The 20,015-nt window shown below is 36.9% G+C and overlaps 1 protein-coding gene across 1 annotated transcript; it reads right to left on the bottom strand.

Annotated features, from left to right (window-relative positions):
- Positions 1–10,030: 10,030 nt before the first annotated feature.
- On the bottom strand, positions 10,031–12,828 carry LOC134261992 (uncharacterized). Its single transcript, XM_062744372.1, has 2 exons — positions 12,660–12,828; positions 10,031–10,332 (listed from the first exon to the last, which is right to left on the bottom strand). Exons 1-2 carry the CDS (start codon positions 12,826–12,828, stop codon positions 10,031–10,033), a joined length of 471 nt encoding a protein of 156 aa, XP_062600356.1.
- Between the last annotated feature and the right edge of the window lie 7,187 nt (positions 12,829–20,015).

Raw genomic sequence — 20,015 nt, 5'->3', positions numbered from 1 at the left:
GAAAGCGGAGCCCATTCTTATGACGAAACTCTTCATATGATCTTACTGATTTAGAACAGAACCTCAGCCAATCAAATGAATGGTTTAAAAAATAAACCCCCCCAGGCTTTTCATATATAAGGCTCACTTTACGCTGTTGTACATATCGAGCACGCAATCAATATCGAACCCCGCGGTTTCAAAATACCCCCAACCCAGTCAGGTTAGCACGAGTTTATATGAAATAGCTTGATTTACGGGGGAATGGTATGGTGAAGATATTAAAATTACTGGAACTAAAGAAACCCATGTAACAAGAATCGTAATATCTATATTTTTAAAAAATGTTTAGTTAAGATGACAAGGCCCTAGTCAGCAGGAGTCGGTATCGCTGCTAGATCAAAAAAAAATTTGTTAAAATTGTGTTTAAAATTGTCTTAAAAGACAATTTTCGTCTCTGATATACATGACGATGGTTGTTTTTTTGACCGAAAGGTGAAAAAAAAAAAATTTTCAGAAAGGCGACAAAAGACACAGGGGGGAAAAAAGTGTAGCAAGGCTTAGAAAGTTTAAATATCATTGTAAACAGCACGTGGGTTTTGAAAAGTTTCTTTTTGTGTGTTAACAAAGACCAATGAAGACACACCCATTTAACTGTCAAGTGAACCAATCAAACACTGTTGAATTTTTCAGAAATAAAAATTCTTCATCATGAAGAATAAATTTTCGCGAGGAATGGAAGCATTTGATTGGCCGAATAAGTAGGTTATGTTCTAATCTGGGTAAACTTTTTTTTTTAATTTTTTTTTTTTTATTATTATTTAAAAAAGTGACATGACAAGTTACATAATGAAATTTTTAGTCACATTCACACACACATTCACATTCCCCTCTGATTTTAAACAAAGTAAATAAAAAATATATAAAATTCAAAAAAATTTTTAAAAGTTGATGTTTTAATAAATGTTTATAACTCAAAAATATTAATCCATGGTGACCATAGCTTATCAAAATTGCTCATTGAAAATTTTGAATTGATATGCATTTTTCTACTTTGTACTTAAGATTTAAATGATGTAGCAGCCCAAATCATAGGCATTTTGTTCTGTTTTAAAAAAGAAAAATATATTGCTTTGTATATAAAATAATGAAATTTATCACCATATTATATAAGAAAATGGCGTTTCACCTAAAATAATATTGCATTTGTTGAATCCAACTCTTTTAGAATTTTTGTAAATATATGCATACTAAGATTACTCCATAATGAAAAAATTTTTTGAAATTTTAAAAATATATGTTGTATTGTTTCATATCCAGTTTACAAAAGGTACAGTGACTGTAAAAACTTTTTTTCTTCAAATAATATTTCACTGGAAGGATTCTATGTAGGTTCAAAATACTGTAACCATTGAGCAGAAGTATCCATAGTTTTTTAAAACAAACCAAAAAAACACTTAAACAAAATATCAATTCTAAAAGCATTGATAGTTCTTGGTTCCATCTAAATATTGATGTAGGAATGATGTTGTTACTATTCAAATATCTAAAAATAATTTTAGTGCATTTTTCATATACAATAATATTTTAAAATAAAAAGGGATAACGGGGGTACTTTCCCCTTTTAAACAGATGATTTATCTATAGACATTGTTTTTAAAAACCTGGATATAGCACAAATAATACTGTTATATTGCAAAATGCAAACATTAAAAAATGAAATCTATTTCCAAAATCAGTAACATTTAAAAAATTTCCTTCATTGTCTAAGAAATCACAAACACTTTTAACGCCATTTACATCCCAAAGTTTTAAAAAATTATTTTGTTTCCAATTTTTATATTGGGATTGTACCACACAGGTAAGTTCAATACTTAGTTTTCATATATGACTTGTTGTTGAGTGTTTTATAAATAAACCATGAATTAAACACATTTTTCCAAAAAATGTTGTTATTTTTTACAATAAAGCAAGAAAATACTCTTCGCCAAAATCAAAACTTTTCAATATTTTTTTACCATTAATTCCCAAAAAAAATTCAAACCCATGGTTGATTACTTTTTGTTAATTTTTTCCGGGAGCATTTAAAGATGTAAAAAAGTTTTTTATACCCAAAATTTTTTAAATTTCCCCCTTTGTAAAAATCCGAGTAATAATTTTCCCTTTTTAATTTTATCACATTTTGATTTCCATATAAACTAAAAGATTTCGTTCAATAATGCAGAGTTTCTTTACTTGGATTTGGTAAAGATAAAAAAAGATGGTTAATTTTGGTAAAACTAATTTTTTAAAGAACTGAACTCTGCCAATAGGAGTAAAAACCCCTTTCTTTTCCATTGCTGAATTAATGCTTTGATCTTTGGTATTTGAACATTGTAGTTTAAATCAATAATTTTATCTAGTTCTACTAAAAATTTAATTCCAAAAATTTGAAAGTTGTACAACCCCATTAAAGTTTCCAAGAGAAGAGGAAAACTTGATTAGAGAATTTTTTTGAACCTATCCAAACAATTTTAGTTTTTGAGCTTTTAATTTTAAGTCCTGTAAACTTAAAAAATAATTTGTATCTAATGCTGCAAAAAGTGTTTTAGGTGAACCGTCAAGGGCAAGCCAGGTATCATCTGCATATTGGGATTTTTTATGTTCTGTTTTGTTAATAACAATTCCTTTAATATTTATTTTGTTTGATCATAATTGCAAGAATTTCTGAAAGAAGAAACAGATAAGGTGCCAGGGATCTCCCTGACGACATCCTCTTTGGATATAAAACTGTTCGGAAAAAAATCCCATTGAAGCACAGACGCACAAAATTTTGTATTTAGAATTTTTACCCATTCAATAATGTTTTTACCAAACCCAAAAAATTCTAATATTTATAAAAAAAGTCCAGGATATTGAATCAAAAGCTTTTTAAAAGTCTATAATAAAGCAATCCCGGTATATTTTATTCAGTGTAACCCATAAGATCGAAAAGAAATTGGTATTTTCACCTATATATTTTCCCTTTTTAAAAATAAGTTGAGTATTTGATATGATATTGTCCGGGGTGGATCTTATTCTATGACTAATACAACCTGATAAAAGTTTATAAAACACATTTAAAAGTGGAAGGTCCCCAATTTTTAAAAAATTCTCTTGGCTTATCACCTTTTGGTAAGCATGTAATTAACCCTAATCTTTGAAAAGGGGAAGTTCTTTTTTTGAAATATGTCATTTATGGCAATACTAAAAAAATTTTTAAATCTGACCAAAAAAATTTAAAAAATTCTGCGGAAAGCACCACTTCCTGGGACTTATTGTTTTTCATGTTTTTTAACCCCCAAAATTTCATTTTCCAAAATTTTTCCCTCGAGTGTTTTGGCAATATGATTTTCAAGTTTTAATAGTAACTGTTATAATTTCTGCAAGATCTATGTCGAGAAGTTCTGCATTACAGAAGTATAGAGAGATTTTAATACATCCTATTTTTTTTTAAAAATTTTTGACGATTGTAAATATTTTATTTTCCTCGTTTTTAAACTTTTTTATAATCTTATTCAAAAAATTACGGGATTCTAATTTACAAAAATATTGAGATGGTTTTTCTCCAATTCAACCCCTCTGGCTCGGGATTTTTGTGTGACCTTGTAACTTTTCTTTTCTTAAATTCTCAAGATCTGTTTTTTTCTCCTCTATTAAATGTAGATTTAATGTATTCTCTGCCTCTATTTTTTCATTTGTGCAATTAAAAAGGCTTTTTCTTTATTTTTTTTTTTTCTTTTATATGATGAATATGAAATAGTAATGCCTCAATCTCCATTAAAATTCAAAAAAAGTACTGTTATCCATATTTTTATAAGCACATTATTCTTTTCGTATTTGTTTCTAACAGATTTTATTGTTTCTTTCACTTTGGTAACGTATGTTTTGTCTACAAGTAAAGAGTTATTAAATTTCCCAAACCATCCCTTTCTTAAAGGTAATGAATTTTATATCGAAACCCCTGATGAGTGGTCAGATCTGTACCCTGGTTTAATTACTAAATTTTAACCAAGTTGCAATATTTTCAGAAATTAAAATATAACTAATGTCCCTTTTTTTTATTATTTTTCTTTGCCATGAAATATTTTTAAATTTGGATTCAAAACCCTAAAATAGTCTATTATTTGTAAGTCATTCATAATTTTTAAAAATTTTTCTCTTGCCTTTGGATTGTTAATATTACAATAATTTTCTGTATCTATTGAAAGGGGCAAAAGAGATTAAAATCACCACATAAAATAAAATAATCATTATCAAATTCTAAAAATGTTTCTTTCTAATTCATAAAACTCTGGATTGTCAGAATTTGGTCCATATATATTAATTAAAGAACATTATCCTCATTGTCATATCGAGAGCTAATAAATTACCATAGTGTCCTGTTTTTCCCCGGAATATGAAATTCAAAATTGTTATTAAAAGAAGCATACCCCCAGAGTTTGATTACAATTAAAAATACATTTATATCCCCATTGTGTTTCAATATAAGGTTCTATTTCTTTAATAAAATGAGTATCTTGCAAACAGAGAATTGAAAAACCTTTTTTTAAAAATTTAAAACATCCTGTCTCTTGGGACCCGTTGCCGAAATTACCATTGCTAGTGTAACTGAGCTACTTTTTTAGTTTGTACTGTTTTAGAAAAAAGCAATAAAGAGACTCGAATATAAAGCACCATCTTTCCAAAATGAAAACACATAATGATATTAGAAAAACAGGGGGACATACACACACACTCACCCACATTACACAAAAAGTAAACATGATCTGAATTTACTAAAATGAGCCCGATCTCACAGTCAAAATTTTTTTTTTCGGTCCCCTCCGCTGCATATTTGAGTAATTATTTAGTGTCCTTTCAATTTTTTAACAGTTGTCAAAATGTCAAATTTGTAGCGATTTCCTTCTTCGTCATGAGCAAACACTTTTCCATTAAATACCATGCACCATAAATTCGCGGATCATTGTTCAAGTCGGCACCAGTTTAGCGTTCATTTGTGTTAGGTGATCGTGCATGGTGAAGATCTTTTAAAAAATTTTGTCAGCTCTGTTTTGATTACCATGATCTTGATGTCGGTGTTTCGAAATTTTGCGATCACATGTCGTGGCTCTCCATCTCCCCCGGGAATCCGATGGATCGCCAGGACATCTGCGGGGTCAAGGTCAACGTTCACCGCTTCCTTGAGTGTCGCACATAGCCTTTGTTTAAGATTTTCATTTTTTCCCCTGCCCAATTCATAAATTTTATGTTAGATTTTTGGGAATACTGCTGGTTTTGATTAGCAGGGGGATTGCAGACCCTGCAATAATTACATGTCTGAAGTTGTTTCTTCAAGTCCCTCAATTCCCTTGCCTGTACACTTAGTTTTTCTCAAGAGTGTCAAAATCAAAATTAAATCCATCCGAAATCTCTTTCGTTTGTGTTTGGAATTCTTTAATGTTTCTCTATTTTCTCCTCAATCTTTTTTAACTTTGTTTTTAATACCCTTTTCGAAATCTTTCATTTCTGAAATTATTTCCTTTTTTATTTCACCTTTCAGTTCATTTTTCATTTCGAGCAAAATTTCTGAAACTATAAGTTTTACATCCGATTTCTTAACCATAGATTTTTGATCTCAGTAGATGTCCCGAATTTTATTAAGATCATAAGTAATATCGTGATGTTCTGATTGATATCGTCTTGATTGAGGGAGTGATCGCCGCTACTTGTTCTTGGTTTTTTACTGCAGCTTTCAAAAAAACGGATTTTTTTTTTAGATAATCTGGGTAAATTAATAAAAATCGAAGGCATGGTGCCTGAAGATTTGTTGAATATCAATAGATAATCAGGGTCACGCGTTTTTCATCGTCTAAAACATAGTCAAATGTTTGTCGGCTGTTTTTAAGAAAAAGTAGTTGTATATTGAAAAAAAATTTAAACAAAAGGAGAAGAGCCGACAAACGTGTACTCACACTTAATTTAACAACAAACATGTTCGAAAACACTTCTCGCTTCTATTGTTATGTCTTAGATTGACCTGTTAAATATTACAATTCATCACGTGATGTCCACCTGCCAGTGTACTCGTGAAAACAATTACATTGTATTCTTCACCTGACCTCGTTGTAAATCATGTCTTTGAGCGTGTGGGTTGCTGTTTTCAAATTAAGCAAATTAAATTTTTTTTTAAATTTTGCGTGTCATCACACTTTTTATATAATTTCATATTGACATAGCAAAGCTAAAACGATTAATTTTTGGAGAGAGAGAGAGGGATAAAAGAGAGATGTCAACAATGACGCCGATATAGCCCCGCCTCCTATAAATATTGATTATGTGATGTAGAAACCACTCCGGGTACATGTTAAATTCCGGAAGACACACTTGTGTATCGTTGCTTCAATTTTGATACATGGCAACAGGGCATTGATTTTGTACAGATGTTCCACCCAAATAACCAAGCATTGCTTGTAATATATTTTGGATACACTTCATTTACAGCTTGGTAGAGAGTCGCAAAAAGATCCACAGTAGGGCGTTAAGTCCACCCATTCTTTCACACAGGCTAGGAAATCAGTGACTTTTAATACCAGCCTCAATCAAATCTATGATTTACCCCCCAAGACCGAGAAGTCCCTGATGAAAATTTGTAGCCGATCGAATACCATTCCGGAGGAGAATATTCTATACGTCAGTGTTTGTTTTTTTTATGACGCCATCTTGAATTTTTTTCACGCGGAGTCTGTGTATGGTTTTTGATCAAACAAAAAAAATCTGAAATGGATCATGATCCATAAAATAAATACAATGATTTTCAAACCAATACGATTCTTTTCATGTAAAATTTTCTTTCATAAAAGATCTGGTTACTTAAAAATCAGGAGATGTGTATGCAATACCTTGTTGACACCCGGTGTCACTTCAGTTTTCATTTTTATAAAAAACAAACGATCAGGACTTGTACATGATCTAAAAAGTAGATACGAATTGTTTTTTAACCTAATAACATTCTATTTTACTTAAAATATCAGTCAGAAAAGGCTAGATCCAAAACCTTATTTATCTCATAGTATGATTTTCTGAAAATCCGTGACCTCTTGACCCCCATTGTGTCTAACCCAAACCCAAATTTAGCTTGATTTTTACCCTGATATGATTCTTTTGAAATAAAAACGATATGGGCACTCTTCCCTAGGCCCCTTCTTCCCAAACCTCATGAGTTTGGACTCACCCTTGAAAGACTTAAAATGCTTATTTTATATACTCGGGTCAATGGATTTCGCCTCGTCGCTTCGAGGTTTTTCACTTTTTCTCCACGACGGATCATGTCATGTATGAATTCTAGTATGAAAGAAGCAGGAAACTTGCCTTGTTTAGACCTGTATCATGATGGAATCCAACTTTGAATACACACTAAATAATCCATGAAAAGGTATATGTCCCAAAGTACAAATCACACAATTGGGGTTCGCCATGATATTTCGGCTCTCGCCATCGAGGTGCTTTTACAACGTCCGTCACCTGTGCATAAATATAGACGCTCGCCAGCACTCGGCGTCATTCGTTAGTATCAGTTTTCCACTGTGCGCCACGATGGCTGAGGAAGAAGATCTTCCAAACTATTATCTCATCAACGGGGTAGAAGTTCTCAAAGTTTATATCGTGCGGCATCGCGACCGGGCGGGAGCTGGCAGATGGCCGATCGCCACACCGGGCCTGTCTAGAGATCTGTTTAGCGGGGGAGGGACTGAGGAGAAGGCAGACAAGGCGGCCAACACCCTACAGACGGGGACAAGACACCGAAGAAGAAGAGAGAGAGCAAGCGGATATTTGGCGCCTTTAAGCAGCCCGGAGGCCTACAGAAATCCATCGCCCCCGCCTGGCTACTCACCCAGGAGTCCGAGTCTCTCCCCTCGACGACCGCCCACCCCGACCTGGTCCCCCACACAGATCCAGGGAGCAGCTGGAAGATGGAGGGCAGCTGGTCACCCCCCGTCAACAACACCTGGGCCACAAGTTAATCCGAGGAGGAGCCAGCATCCCCAGCCAGTTCTGCTGTGTGGGTATCACCAGTTCCGAGGGGCGCCATTCCTTAAGTGGCGATCCAGGTGGCCGAGTGCAGGATAGACCAGTATCCTTTTTGAATCACTTCCTTCAGATAATCGTGCATCAATCTAAGACTATTTTCCATCCATTTCCCTTTGAATCCAAGTCTTTTCGGGTCCCTGTCTTTGGTGAGCCAAGACATATTTGACTTTCCATTTGAATTCTTGATACTTGGGTGATTTAGGTGACCATAAGAACATGATTTTTCTTCCTTTGCGGTCCGGTAATTTGATTCTTTATACAGGTAGATTTCATTGAGATCTGTTTTTCCTGGATTCTTATCAAAGAAATCTTGAATACATTTCTCTTTGTTTCTCATCCATTCTCCCTTTAAAGTAGTATCTTCAGATTCTTCTATTTTCCAACGATACTCCATGGTGTGTGCTCTGTCCCTCACTCAGATCAGAAATTACCCCTTGGGTTTTGGTTTCTCCTTTTTATATATAGACACTAAGTTTGTGAAATTCGTCTTCTTGACCGTAGGGGTTTGATGCATCATGGTAGGACTAGGCATGATGTAACCCCAGGAAGAACTCACACAGACCATCCAATATTCTTGATTAGGATCGTGTAAAGCTAACATGATTTCTCCGTCTTTATCCTAAGTCAACACTTTGGTCTTCTTTAAATGATTTAATAATAATTCAGCTTTCCTTTGCATGGGTTTATTCACGCTTTGAATGATTTGTTGATCGATCTCGGGCTCTGGAGCTGCTGCTGCGGGGGCTGGGGCTACGGGTGCAGGGGTTGAGGTTTTTTTTTTGTAGTAGCTGGCTCTCTCACTTGTTGTAAATAATTCCTATACCGATGAAGCTCTTGACCATATAAAGCCAATTTTTCTTCTGGGGTTAAATCTTCACGTCTTGTAAACTGGTCCAATTCTTGATCTATACTCAGAGTAGATTGAAATTCCGGAGGTTTGGGAACTTCAGGTACCAATACCATTTTACGACTCATTTTTAGCTGGGCTTATTGCTCAAAGAGCAATTGCCGGCTTATGTGATCCTGTTCAAGGCAGGATGTTGACCCCATAGTCGCCATTTTGAAGTTACGTGCAAAAATATAGTTCTTACTTTCAACCGCTTTTGAGATGATACAAATGCTAAATAAAGCAACAAAAATAAAACGAAGTTTTAACTATATAAAATAAACATTAGTAGTAATGACTTTGAAAACTTCCTAAGTCAAAGAACATAGTTCATTAGCTTAAGGATTTTTGATAATCAGTGTTACCGTAGTTCTCTACACATACGAGGTAAAGCAGAAGAGGGAACCAGACTGGCCTGTTTGTTTACATTCAGCTGCGGTACCAGATTAATTCTGATTCTGACAAAATCGGACCGTGGTATTAGGATTGAAAAACTCACTGTCAGTGTCTAATCATTTATATTGATAGTTTTAAAATAATTTTTTCATCAGAATATAAACGTGATTCATGTAAGAAATCCATTCTACTCTGTAAATGAGCCCGGCTCTCTGTACTTCTGAGTACTTTGATTGTTTCTACTTTTTGTTCTTCTTCTTTTGAATGGCTTTATAGATAGAATGACCGGTATCAAACAGTAAAGGGGCTGCTGAGATTAAAAGGGGTAAAATATTTCCTCCTTTTTGATGTACTAATAAAGCTCGTCTTTTCTGGATGGATTGGGGTCGGACCAGTCTCCTTAATTTGTGTTTCTTAGGAGCTAGTTTTCGTTCCTGAGCCGAATTGAGAGGTAACACCCCTTTTAATAGGTTGTAGACGATCTCGCATATTTTCTGAATACAATCTCCAGAACAATGTTTTAAAATCCCGGTTTTTTAAGGATGAGGAGTAGTGAGGGTCCGATAACACTCTTAAAAGAGGGGCATGCGCTCTTAATCGCGTAGAACATCCCTTTTTCTTCTTAGCCATCTTTGAAAACAATGAAGAGAGGTCTCCCATGCCACTCCCTCTTATAGTCTCTTAAGGAGGGGCATACCCTCCGTGTTTGTCGATCTCGTGTTTATCTCTATTTTTCTCCAGGACATGAATTCTTCCGCAATATCGGCATTTATATTTCATGCCTTTGGGAAGTTTAGGCGTCGAGGCCGTCAAGGGCTGAAAGCGCGTTATTTTAGGGGAATGGATGGGGACTTTAATTCCGGGGGAGGGTGGATTTCCCACATTCACTCGAGGAAACACTTCTAATTCGCTGGCTCTTTGACTGCCTATGGGTCCCATAGCACGATCCGTTCTCAGTTCTGCTTGTTTCTTGAGCAACTCTCCTATAGTCTTGTGTCTTTGTTTCTTATAATGCTGATTGATTTCGCTTTTAGGTCACCTGAGTAAACTCAGGTGACCTATTGCTATCTGTTTTCGTCCGTCGTCGTTCGTCGTACGTCGTACGTCGTTCGTAAACTTTTGAACATTTTCAGCTTCTTCTCTGCAACCACTGAACCAATTTCAACCAAATTTGGCACAAAGCATCTATGGGTGAAAGGGAACAAAAATTGTGAATTTCATGATCCCTGCCCCCCTGGGGCCTGAGAGGTGGGGCCAAAACCACTAAAATTAATGCAATCTTTGAAAATCTTCTTCTTTACTCCTGGACATCAAGCAGTCAAACTGTTTGGCATGATTGTAATCAGCATTGAGTCCTCTACCAAAATTGTGAAATTCATGGCCCTGGGGTCAGGGGTTCTAGTGCTAGGGCAGGGCTAAATAAGTAGGTGATAATGCATTATTTCTTTGAAAATCTTCTTCTCTGCTCCTGGGTATTAAATAAACCAACTAAGTAGTTAGTTATGATGAGCAAGTGCTTCTACCAAAATTGTGAATTTTATGGTCCCAGGGTCAGGGTTCTGGTGTTAGGGTGGGGCTCTCTTGATTATATACATTGAAAATACATGATTTCTTTGAAAATCTTCTTCTCTGCCCCTGGGTATTAAATAAACTAACTAAGTGCATAGTTATGATGAGCAAGAGTGCCTTTATCAAAATTGTGAATTTTATGGCCCCAGGGTCAGGGGTTTTGGTAGGGGGGGGGGGCTTTATAGATTATATAGTAAAAATACATGAATTCTTTGAAAATCTTCTTCTCTGCTCCTAGATATTAAATAAATTAACTAAGTGCATAGTTATGATGAGCATGAGTGCCTCTATCAAAATTGTGAATTTTATGGCCCCAGGGTCAAGGGTTCTGGTAGGGGGGGGGGGCTCTATAGATTATATAGTAAAAATACATGAATTCTTTGAAAATCTTCTTCTCTGCTCCTAGATATAAATAAATTAACTAAGTGCATAGTTATGATGAGCATGAGTGCCTCTATCAAAATTGTGAATTTTATGGCCCCAGGGACAAGAGTTCTGGTGTTAGGGGGGGGGGGCTCTATTGATTATATAGTGAAAATACACAAGTTCTTTGAAAATCTCCTTCTATGCTCCTAGGTATTAAATAAACTAACTAAGTGCATAGTTATGATGAGCAAGAGTGCCTCTACCAAAATTGTGAATTATTTTATGGTCCCTGGGTCAAGGCTTCTGTGTTGGGGGGGGGGGGGGGCTCTATAGATTATATTGTAAAAATACATGAATTCTTTGAAAATCTTCTTCTCTGCTCCTAGGTATTAAATAAACTAACGAAGTGCATAGTTAAGATGAGCAAGAGTGCTTTTACCAAAATTGTGAATTTTATGGTCCCAGGGTCAGGGGTTCTGGTGTTAGGGTGGGGCTCTATTGATTATATAGTAAAAATACATAAATTCTTTGAAATCTTCTTCTCTGCTCCTAGGTATTTTATAAACTAACTAAGTACATAGTTATGATGAGCAAGAGTGCCTCTACCAAAATGTGAATTTTATGGTCCCAGGGTCAGGGGTTATGGTGTGGGGGGGGGCTCTGTTGATTATATAGTGAATATACATTAAATCTTTGAAAATTTTCTTCTCTGTCTCTGGGTATGAAGCAGATGAACTACCTAAATAGTTATGATGAGCAAGGGCCCTAATCTTGCAAAATTTTGAATTTCAAGGCCCCAGGGTCAGGGGTGGATGTGGGGGTCTACTTATATACTGAAAATGAATTAATTGTTTGAAATCTGCTCCTTTGTATTTATAAAACATTTATTTATTTTTTGATAGGCAATTTTAACGGTGCCTTTTTAAAATTTGTGCAATGTGTGGACCTAGGGTCAGGGGTTTATTTCACAGTGTTAGGGGCATTACTGATTATTGCTGAATATTACTGATTAGTTGGAATGCATTTTTTTCCCCCTACCTTGCGTATGGGTATTCAGTACCCCTGCGAGGTGATCATGAATAATTCATGAATTACCTTGAATTTTTCATGAATTTTATTCATGAAATGTTCATGAAACGTTCATGAAGATCCTATGAACTTATTATTGGGCATATTTAAATCAATAAACCAAGCTAAGCAACTGCTAAGTGTATTGTTATGATGATCAATGGTGCCTCTTTCAAAATTGTGAATGCCATATAGCATCTGGCTTAAAACATGAATCAAATTCAATAACTGGAAAGTTGTTGCAGAATGCTCAGGTGACCTATAAGGCCCGTGGGCCTCTTGTTTAGACTTTCGGGCAAGGCTTTACGTTGAGCCAGAGTTTGAGGGATGGTGGATTTCCTTTTCGCCGCTGTTTTCTTGGGAGCTCGTTTTTTCTTGGGAGCGGCTTTTTTCTTAGGAGCTGCTTTTCTCTTGGGAGGAGCTTTTCTCTTCTTCTTTTTTCTGCTCTTTTGAGCTGCTCCTCCGACACGGACCATCCAATCCGGAAACACTCTTTGTTTCTTATTATCGACTCTCACCACTACACTCTTCAAACGACGAACCCGTCGTTTTTTTTAGGACTATTCCATTTGAATAAATGATTTTTAAATAAGACTAAATAATGAGCATTCAAACTAATGGTGCGATGAGAGGCTGCTCGATCAAATAAATTCTGAGTGATGATACACCTTTTCCGATGATGGCTTTACGGGTAAACCAATCCACAATGGATTGATTTTTTCCTCCCATCATGTCCTCAAAAATGAGTAAGTGTGGCAGACTAAATTGGCTACTAATTTCTCGTTGTCTTTCTGGAATTTTTCGGATGAAAGATACTTCATTTTTTAAAAAGAAGTGTAAGCAGGTTGCCATTCTCATAACACCAGACGATTTTTTTCTGGCAGGGGGGTACCCAGGAAATTGTCCATTTTTTCGAGAATTTGTTTTGCCCGATCTGGGGGCCCGTCCCACCATGGTAAATTCGTGTTTCAGTTGAAAAGAAGGGGGGGGGTGTCTCCTGGGAAACAGTTTCTATAAAGGGAAAGAGAGGGGTTCGGGGTCTTTTTTATAGTTAACACAAATATGCGTTTTGATTGATGAATCTTGGCTGAAAGGGGGAAACGGAAGGAAGGAGCCCCAAAACAAGCAACACACGTGTCCACAAGGAAAAAAACATTTGTAATTCCTGTTAAAAATGTGACATTTTCCTCACCCTGGACGTCTGGCTTGGGTAAGTAGAGGTTTAATCTCATACGGGTTTATACCCCTGCTTCTCAAAGACCCTAAAAATATACCCATCACCAAGCATCGTCCTTTATACAGATTGATGTAAGGACAATTCGGGTTCCAATAAGCATGTTCTACACAAGGATCGCCTCAAATCCCCATTGGTTAAAGTTATTCCACAATAAAATAGGTAGCGTTATCTTTCACTCCCTTGTAGAAAACCCCACTCTGGCATTGTCTGGTATTTTTCCTAAGAGAGGCTCTGGCCATCCCGCCGGGAGTTTTCTTTGAGAGCTGAGCATAGTGGGGTGACGCATGGTTGTCGGGCTGCGACTACGATGATTTAAAATGACCTTTGATTTTGAATTAGAATACCTTTTATAGAGAGTACGAAGAAGAAAAAAAAACAAAAAACAACAATAAATTAATTTTTATTCAATGTCAACATTAACCATCAATAACCATAAGGTAAAGTTTTATATGAGGGTAACAATAATTGTCTCTTCTCGTACACAATTAAATTTTTTCTCTAAAGGTTTGGTCAGGACTTCATGATCAGGGGCCCTTGGATTTTGTAGGGATAAGGTACTGTGATTTCCATTTCTCCCTTAGTTTTTTTTAAAGTTTTAGGGATACGATCTGAGAGGCTAGGGTTTGAAGTAATTACTTTAAGGACCTTAGTTCCTTTGGAGGTCTGAACCATAATTTTTAGGGCCCCCCACATAAATTTTGGTGATGTGATCCCCGTCAATTCTGGTATTTCCAAAACGTTGCCCAAGGTAGGATTAAAGGCTCCTTCCCGATTTTTAAATAAACTGTCTGTATCGAAAAAAGGACCCATCTCCAAAGGTTTAAAGTTGAAAAGGTGTAAGCGGGCATGGGGGGTGGGAAACAAGCCAGTACCACGTTTCCAAAGGTATACAAATTCCTGTTTCTGGAAATTTTCCCCCAGCATCACCCCGGGGTTCTCTTTTTTGTTTAAGAGTTGCATGCCCTTAATGTCGAGGGTCGAGTTTTGTAAAGTTGTTGTAATTCCTCTTCTTTGTCTAAGTATCGAGTTTTGGGTAAAAACAAGCGTTAGAAATTTTCCCCCAAATAACAATTTAAAAAGAGTTTAGCGATGGTTCTTTTACTGGATTCTTCTCATACTAGAGGTCCATCATGATGCCTTTTTTGTATAAGACTTGTCGAATGTAATCTTGTTGTTGTTCTGAGGTCTGACACTGGGGGGGGAAAATCCGGACGCTTCCCGTTTGATCTTGGGGAAAGGTATGATGTATGGTCTGAATAAATCCTGACTGCTCTCTGGAAAATGCCACACTTCGTATATTGCTTATGGATACCCCATGCCCAGGGCTTTATGAAATTTCGGTGGTCCCCCAGGTGCCCGTGAGACTGCGTTCCTGGGGGGGTTTTGACATCGATGTTGAGAAGTAGAGTCCTGTTGTTGGAAGTTCACATAAGGAAAATAGCTTGCCTCCCGACCATAAGATACCGATAAGTGGAAATTTTAGCGAGACGCAAATTTGTCCCTCAAAATCGGTGTATTATTTTTAGCGAGAAGCAATTTTAGCGATTTCAAAATGCTAACTAAAGAAGCTAACACAAATAAAAGACAATTTATTTTTAGCGATATTCAATTTTAGCATGTCTGCACCCCCCAAAAACCAAAATTAAATCCTCGCTAAAATTTCTACTTATACGGAAAAACGGGGGGAAAAGGTCGGGGGGTAAGAAAGTGAATGAGACCAAATTACTTCTCACGTCCTCGAACTCGTCTGTGATGATCTGGATCCCAAGAGAAAAAAGGGTTTTGTTTTACACGTACGGGTAGGGAAAAGAGTCCACGATCCAGTCCTTTTCCTCACAATATAATCGGGTGGCATTGGTAGCCTCCTAAGGGCTTCTCGGGGGGTTTAAAAGGGTCGGAAATGTCCAGGTCTGAAAAATGCTGTAAACTAACACCTTTTACTTTTTATGAAATCGTGCTCCCAAATACGGACATTTCCCCATGTCCTCCAAAGATCCCTTTTGAGCGTTTTTTTGTGATTCCTGGAAAAAACTGGGTCCGGTGAGGATGGGTTTTTGTTGTAGACTGGGATAGCAGGTGGGGGATCCGTGCCAAAGCAGCCATAAAATTTGTAGACGGTGCGAATCGCTTCCTGGTATCCGTCGACGGTATAATCTCCATCGACTTGCCCCGTTGGCATGGCGTATGTGACATCCGCTCTGCTGTCTCATCCAGGTAGCCACCACAGGCTTTTGGGCCCAATATTGTCGCGCCGGCTGATACCCCAGGTTACGAATGATGACGGTCTCTTTAGGCATGAATAATCGACGGTAGGCTAAATTGGCGGCATGGAAAAGTGATGGATTCCTAAAAGGGGCACCCACCAAACTTGAGGGGGGCTCTAAACTGAGCACAGCATCGTCGTAAAAAGTCAGTCCAGAGCAAACCCACAAACTCCCTGGAAATCGAACACTTTTCCGGTCTGTTGTTCGTACCATTCGAAAAAGGCCCGTGTCCACTGATAGACATCTCGTCCGGATTGTAGTAAGCTGCGGGTGGATAAGGACCCAGTAATTCTGGTTTGTGTATTGAAAAAGTGCGGGAAATATCCTTTCTTGATTTAAAAACCAAAGCCAGGGAAAGGCCCAAGCAAAAGGTAAGAAATTATACAGTCGATGAATTTAAGCCCGCAAATTTCCATGTACAAGATCTTACGCCGTTCATGATGACGTTAGGTTTCAGGAGGCGGAATACACCAGGTGATTCAAATTGAATTTCCGTCGTATCCTTTGAAGTTATGGGCGATGATATGGCCTCGTCGTGTACTAAAAGGGGGTTTTTAGTTCGTGTTGTAGGTTGTAATAACCAGTCCATGAATTTTTTAAAGGTTTTGGACCTTTAAAACGGCACGGGGCCCAGGTTGACAATGGGACAGGGCTGGTCTATGGGAAGGAAAATGTTGACAGACGCGGTGTGCCACGCCGGTTTCCTGAGGATTCCAAATCGAAAAATGTAAAACTGAAGGTCTCTTTCCCCCTTTTTCTTCTCAGGCTTCTGTTGAACGTAGCACTGGTGATCGGGAATCAGATCTTTTAAATTTCATGTTCGTCCTTTTTACTTGTGACGAGGGAATAATTTCTTAGGCATAGGACTACCCCTCGCATCGTCCCATTAAAATGCATACACTGGTGGTGGTCTTCTTACATGGGTCGTAAAGATTTTGAGCAGGTTCTGTTTTTAACCTTGGCACTGCTGGCATTGAATGCGGCTCCCGTCTTCGGGGGATGGCGATTCCTAAACAAAAATTCAGCGATAAGGGCACTGAGTCCCATGGTGTTCATATGACTGTTTCGGTCAAAGGAAAAAAATTTAACCTCATGCGTTTCCATTATTTTCCCATTCCGGGTTGGATGTTCCGGTTTTTACGTGTAACCGGGGGAGCAGTCCTGCCTACCCTTTTTATTGCGAGGGTGTAATTTCAGTAATTTTTGGTGAAATTTCAGAGGTAAAAGCGTAACCAATTATGTTTAAATATTTTGTTGTTTTTACTACATATATAATACTTTATTTTTTTTAAAACAACCGAAATTGTGCATTACTAAACACAGCTGGCATAACCTTTCCTTATTCCGAATATTTATTGGCAACAAAGTGTTGTAAAATACCAGTATCATACATCAAACTCAATTTAAACCTAATTTTAAGAAGCATTTGGTCAATTTGATCAGATCACTTAATTGAAGGCTTTCGTTTGCATGTTTACAAACCAATTCAACGACTTTATTTTTTCCCACATTTCTCTATTTTTTCAAGCAATTGTGAAAAAAAACTAAAAAGCATAGAAATGGCTGTATTATTGCAATATCATTTAATAGTTAATGTATGTAGTGCCTTCTCGTCTTTTTTGAATGTTCGCTATACCAGTTTACATTAACTACTTGATTGGTATATTACGTACGTTACCGAACCGGTCCTCTATGAATTATTTTTATTAAATTTCAATTCATTTACAGGTCGTACTTTAAAGAGGCTGGGTGGTCGTGGCCATTTTTAGATTTTTTATTCCTTTAGAAGAAGAGCTCCATATAAGAATAAAAAATGATCAAATTTTAAAATAAAATTTATGAAATTTTTCTTTGAAAGATAGTTGACAGCTTAAGATATCAATTAAAATTTAAGTTTATCTGGTGGTTAATAAAAAAATAATTTGTTACCCCCTAGCCTCCTTAATTTAAATTTAGTCGTTCATAAAGGATTTTTAAAACCAAAATATCAAAAGCGTAAAATTAATATAAGTGGCGTAATACCGTAATTTAGTGGTAAAAAGCGGAAGGATTACGCCAAAAGCGGAAGGATAGGCAGGTCTGGTGACGACGATGGCTCTGGCTGAACAAAATTTATCCCAGGGATTGTCGATCCGAACGATGGCTCTTTTCCCAAATCTCCTTATTCAGCATCAGGGTTTCGATTTTGTCCACCACTCCCCTCAGGAATTGACTTAAACAGGTCGAATTCCATGGAGCGTCGCCCAGTTTACATTTTTTGGATTGTTGAACGGTTTTACGTCAAAAACGTCCTCGTTCAAACGTTTACATTGCTTAAAATGTTAAATGTCAGATTTCAGCGATTCGTGGCGTATGTTCAGGCGGAAGTAATCGTTAGGATTACGCTGCATTTCAGATTTACGGTTTTTAAAGTCTCTAAATAATCGCCGAAGTTCTGTTTTTCCCCTTCTGGAAATTCTTTAAAATTGACCGTGTAGAATTTTCCTAGCTTTAAATTTACTAGAATGTTTAGCTTGATTGAGTCTTACTTCATAATATTTGGAAATTGCCTTGGGTTTGGGTGGTGAATGGAAGGGATTTTGGTCCCCCATGCGCCCTAGTCCTTTGTTGATGTTGTCGTTGTCGTTCAATTAGCCCTTTTTTAATAGTTGGCATTTCTTTTGCGGAGCTACAATTCTCATCTCTATTTTCATAAAGAATTTGATCTAAATTTTTCCCCTAGTTGTCGGTTTTTTGTTCTAATTGAGCTCTTCTATTTCCGTTTTTTTCCTGGGGCTATCTGGTTCTGGGAGCTATAATTCGTCTAATTCTTCTCCCATAGTTGTTGTTGTTGTTGTTTTTAATTAGCCCTTTTTTAAATTTTGATTATTTTTCTTGAGTCTAATTCTTGCTTTTTTTCCTAAAAGAAATTGATTAATTTTTTCCCCTTTTCGCCATTTTTTAAAACGTTGAGCAGTAACAGTTTTTCTTTAGCAGAATCCATGCCCGGCAGGGAGATGGATCTGACAGTAGAATGAGCTGAAAGTCGGAGAAAAGCCATATTTATATAGTGGATGACGTCACAATGCATAGGTAGCTCGCTGACTAGACTGTGTACAGAGACGTACACAGTACGATGAAAACGTAAGTCTAACTTATTTTTGTACACGAGCCTAAACAAATCAAAGCGTATATAAACCAGAGCTGGAAATCTACGATCACTCTGCGTTAGCACTTAGAACTAGACAGACGTAAAATATGTCAGAGGAAAATACAAAGGAAAACCCTACCAGAAACACAGGATCTTTTTGACCTAGATGAAAGAAGTTTGATATGGGTATCTGAGGAGAAATGACCATTAATATGCAGGGAATGAAAGAAGTGCTGAAAGAGATTAGTAATCAGGAAGGGAAGCAGACCAGGAGAAAAATAAAACAGAGTCCTGCCAGCACTCACAAGAGGAGACTGTCCCTGACGACCGATAAGGCACAGAAGAACAAAAAGTAAATTGTGTATGTATGTATGTACATGTATATTGACTCTGAATAAAATTCCTTGTTTTGTCTATTGTGTGTTATTGTTATTTTTTTCAGAAAATCCAGCTTGAACCGGCTGCCGGCTTACTTAAATGAAAACGTGACGTCATAATCACATACTTGAATCGCTGCCAAATCGTAGTAGCTGCGTTGAAACGCTGCCAAATCGTAGTAGCAGCGTATAAAAAAAAAATATACAGTGTAAGCGCCGTATCTGACATAGGGCTGTACTGAGTTGACCCCCCAACCCCATCCCAGGGGTTGTACTGAGTTACCCACCCACTCTTTGGGGGCAAACCTGCACTCCCTTACCCGGTTCCTCCTAGCCAATCAGAATCCCGCCTTTTTACCTCATTTGCATAAAAAGTGCACCAGTTGACCCGGCCAACCAGGGCCTTTTTCACTATCAATAGTGAAAGTGAAAATTTCCCTTTAAAAAAAATCCCCGCCCCTGGGTATTAAAAAAATTTTAAACCCACTATATAGGGTTTTTAGCAACAGTGTTAACGCAGTTGGATGGCCCCGGGTCAGGGGTTTTGGTGAAAGGGGGGGGGTTATTATAGTGAAAATACATTAATTCTTTAAAAAAACTTCTTTGCTCCTGGGATTAAAAAAAACTAAGATATAGCTATGATGAGCAAAGTGTT

The sequence above is a fragment of the Saccostrea cucullata genome, unplaced genomic scaffold, assembly GCF_032062105.1.
Source record: "Saccostrea cucullata isolate Sc308-1 unplaced genomic scaffold, CSIRO_AGI_Scuc_v1 ctg11606, whole genome shotgun sequence".
In the NCBI taxonomy this organism is placed as follows: Eukaryota; Metazoa; Mollusca; class Bivalvia; order Ostreida; family Ostreidae; genus Saccostrea; species Saccostrea cuccullata.
The sequence above is the reverse complement of the archived record's forward strand: the minus strand, read 5'-3'. Positions and strand labels throughout refer to the sequence as shown.